Here is a 3,289-nt window from a genome sequence, read left to right as displayed (position 1 = left end):
GAAAACAATCACTGCTTTTGGTTTTTTTAAATTTAATTACTTTCTCTAGTATTTGTCTTTTTGGAATAAAATCAAGGGATTTAACTTTTGGTGCCCAATTCTGACTAATGTGTGAATGTGGGAAATTCAGTTTATTTTTCTGGGTCTCATGTTTTCCATCTTGTTGATGGCCAAATGAAATACGTCTTTTATATAATTCCCTGAGAATTGTCTTCACAGCACAATGTGGAAATGTGCTTTTTCTCACGAAGGCCTTGGTTCTACCGGGCTTCTTTAATCCCTCCCCGGTGTCTCCATCACCTCCTCTCCATGCATATTCTTCCCATCAGTCCTGTCCTGCCCTGATGAGCAGCATATGGGGTTGTCCCCTGCCCCCAAACCTCACTTTAAGCTCCAGGTTTCTGACAATAGAAAGTGTGCACTTTGACATTGTGGACTGTTGGCTCAGAAGGTGACAGTATAATTACCATGTGTAGGTGAGAATATAGTGGCATTTGTGCCAGTGATGGTCATCCAGAATTGGGATCAAGATATGACAGCTTCTGTGAGTTTATGATCTGGGATGAGTTAGGGCATCAGTCACTGGGCTGTTTGTGTAAGAAGGTCTAGAGTTGTAGCTACAAAAATGAACGATGTCAATATTCCTGTTCTACTGTATTTCGTCACCTCCTAAAATGATTAACTTGTATTGAGTGTTTTCAGGACCTACTCTCCACTATCAGGAATGACTGAGGCGTGTATTGGAAATGAAGAAACATAACACTGTTCTCTGCTCACCCTTCATATCACATGTAAATACAACACATATTAAAGGATTAAAACCCCAATGTTACATTTTGTATTTTGTGGGTTAAGTTCAAGAAGAAAGCTTGTGTGCCTAATAAAGTGTGTCTTATTAATGTTTTCTATTCCTCTTATTTTTATAACCATAGGTGAAAAGCATAAAATAAAAATTTCCTTGAACATAAAATATCTGAATGTATTTCAAAGTAAGCAGTATAATGTGAAATTTTAGAACGGGTGACCATGCTGGTAGCACTCAGTACTTTAACAGGTAGGGGGATGGCAGCAGACATAAAAGATGTCACCAAAGGGAGGCTGAGACACTGATGCATTAAAATTTAATATCTCAATTGTTCCAAGTGCTGGTCCTTAATACCTTCATGCATATGGACTGAAAAAATCTGTTTGCAGAGGAACTTTATATTTTTAGTGGTTATGTTAGACATGCTGCCTTAGCTAAATTCTGATGAAATCTTCTGAGTGTATATTTATTAGGTCTGGAGAAATCCTTGTATCACTAGGAGGCACAGGTTCCTAATGAAATTCTTGCAGAGGGTTTAGGCCAGCTTATGGCTTTGCAGTTACGAAAAATTGTGTGGGATAAGAGGCCCCCATATTAGAAGTGGATATGATAAACTGTTATGGAAAAAAGTGCTTGTTTGATTTTTTTATTAGAGTCTACATAATTCTCTACTATATGTTCTACTACATTTAGGGCCTCTTCAATGTCACGTATAACAGTGTCTTTGTTCCTTTTTAAGCTTCAGCCTGTCCTAATTCAATCTTGACTCGTGTCAAGAACATTACACTCCAGATCTTATAGCCCATCAGTTAATCATATCTTCCTCTTATTGCTGCTTTCTGTGAGTTGTGAAGTAAAATGGAAAAGAAAAAGATTATGAGAATATACATAAAAGCAAGATGGAATCTGTTGAAAATGAGGAATAGTCAATATTAGAAGTAAATCTGTTAATTTGAGAACTGAACATCACAGTGAGAGTTTTGGTGATAGGTTTAAAATATGTTACAGTTCATATGGTGCAATATTATGTTGATTTTGTGTTTTGTTTTTGTTTATTTAGGGAACTGTATAACTATATACTTTTCAGTTATAATGAGAACATTGGAATTCTTTGATGTCTTGTCATCTCTGTAATCACAATTTCCTCTTCATTTTCTTAGTTCTCATAATTGCAGCCACAGCCCAGCTGGGTGGATCAATGGATGGAGGGAATCACTCAGTTGTGTCTGAGTTTGTGTTTCTGGGACTCACCCATTCATGGGAGATCCAGCTTGTCCTCATGGTGTTTTCCTCTGTGCTCTATGTGGCAAGCATGACTGGAAACATCCTCATTGTGTTTTCTGTGACCATTGATGCTCACTTACACTCCCCCATGTACTTTTTCTTAGCCAACCTCTCCTTCATTGACTTAGGAGCCTGCTCTGTTGCCTCACCAAAGATGATTTATGACCTTTACAGAGAGCATAAAGTCATCTCTTTTGGAGGCTGCATTGCTCAGATCTTCTTCATCCATGTTGTTGGTGGGGTAGAGATGGTGCTGCTCATGGCTATGGCCTTTGACAGATATGTGGCCATATGCAAGCCTCTCCACTACCTGACCATCATGAGCCAGAGAGTGTGCATTTTGTTTACAGCTGCTGCTTGGGCCCTTGGCATCACTCACTCAGTGTTCCAATTAGCATTTGTTGTTAATTTGCCCTTCTGTGGTCCTAATGTATTGGACAGCTTTTACTGTGACCTTCCTCGGCTCCTCAGGCTGGCCTGTACAGACACCTACAGATTGGAGTTTATAGTGTTTGCCAACAATGGGGTAATTTGTTTTGTCTCTTTCTTTGCACTCCTCATTGGTTACATTGTCATCCTGTTTACTGTTTGGAAATATTCCTCAGGTGGTTCATCCAAGGCTCTCTCCACTCTGTCAGCTCACATCACTGTGGTCCTTTTGGTCTTTGTCCCAATCATATTTATCTATACATGGCCACACCCCAATTCACAGATGGACAAGTTTCTTGCACTCTCTGATGCTGTGCTCACTCCTTTTTTAAATCCAGTTATCTATACATTTAGGAATAAGGAGATGAAGGCATCAATGAAGAGATCTGTCAGACGACTAGTGATTTTTAGAAAGATTTCATAAATAATGTTATAAGGTAATTATCATCATGTAACTAGTATCTGGGATTTTAGAATTGTTTTTGTAATGTATTGGTCATTGATTTGCATCACCGCACTCTTTAAGAATTCTCTTATTCCCTAAGAATAATGAATATTTAGAGAAATAAAACTTTAATTCTAAACCTCTGTTCATTCATATGGGGTTGCACATATATGTACTCATTATAGTAATTTGTTTCTGGTTGGTTTCTTTGCTTTTCCTTTTCTGAAGATTTTTAGGTTATTACTGTATTTCAAATTTACCAATATGTTTTCTCATTATCTGTCTCTTGAGGCATTCAAGATGCTAATTATTCACTTGCAACTGAT

The 3,289-nt window shown here is 37.9% G+C and overlaps 1 protein-coding gene across 1 annotated transcript; it reads left to right on the top strand.

Annotated features, from left to right (window-relative positions):
* The first annotated feature begins 2,003 nt into the window (after positions 1-2,003).
* On the top strand, positions 2,004-2,942 carry LOC123808699 (olfactory receptor 4F3/4F16/4F29-like). Its single transcript, XM_045823505.1, has one exon. It carries the CDS (start codon positions 2,004-2,006, stop codon positions 2,940-2,942), a length of 939 nt encoding a protein of 312 aa, XP_045679461.1.
* The last annotated feature ends 347 nt before the right edge of the window (positions 2,943-3,289 follow it).

This window comes from Phyllostomus hastatus, unplaced genomic scaffold (genome assembly GCF_019186645.2).
Source record: "Phyllostomus hastatus isolate PE091 unplaced genomic scaffold, TTU_PhHast_1.1 phas_scaffold_501, whole genome shotgun sequence".
In the NCBI taxonomy this organism is placed as follows: Eukaryota; Metazoa; Chordata; class Mammalia; order Chiroptera; family Phyllostomidae; genus Phyllostomus; species Phyllostomus hastatus.
The sequence above is the reverse complement of the archived record's forward strand: the minus strand, read 5'-3'. Positions and strand labels throughout refer to the sequence as shown.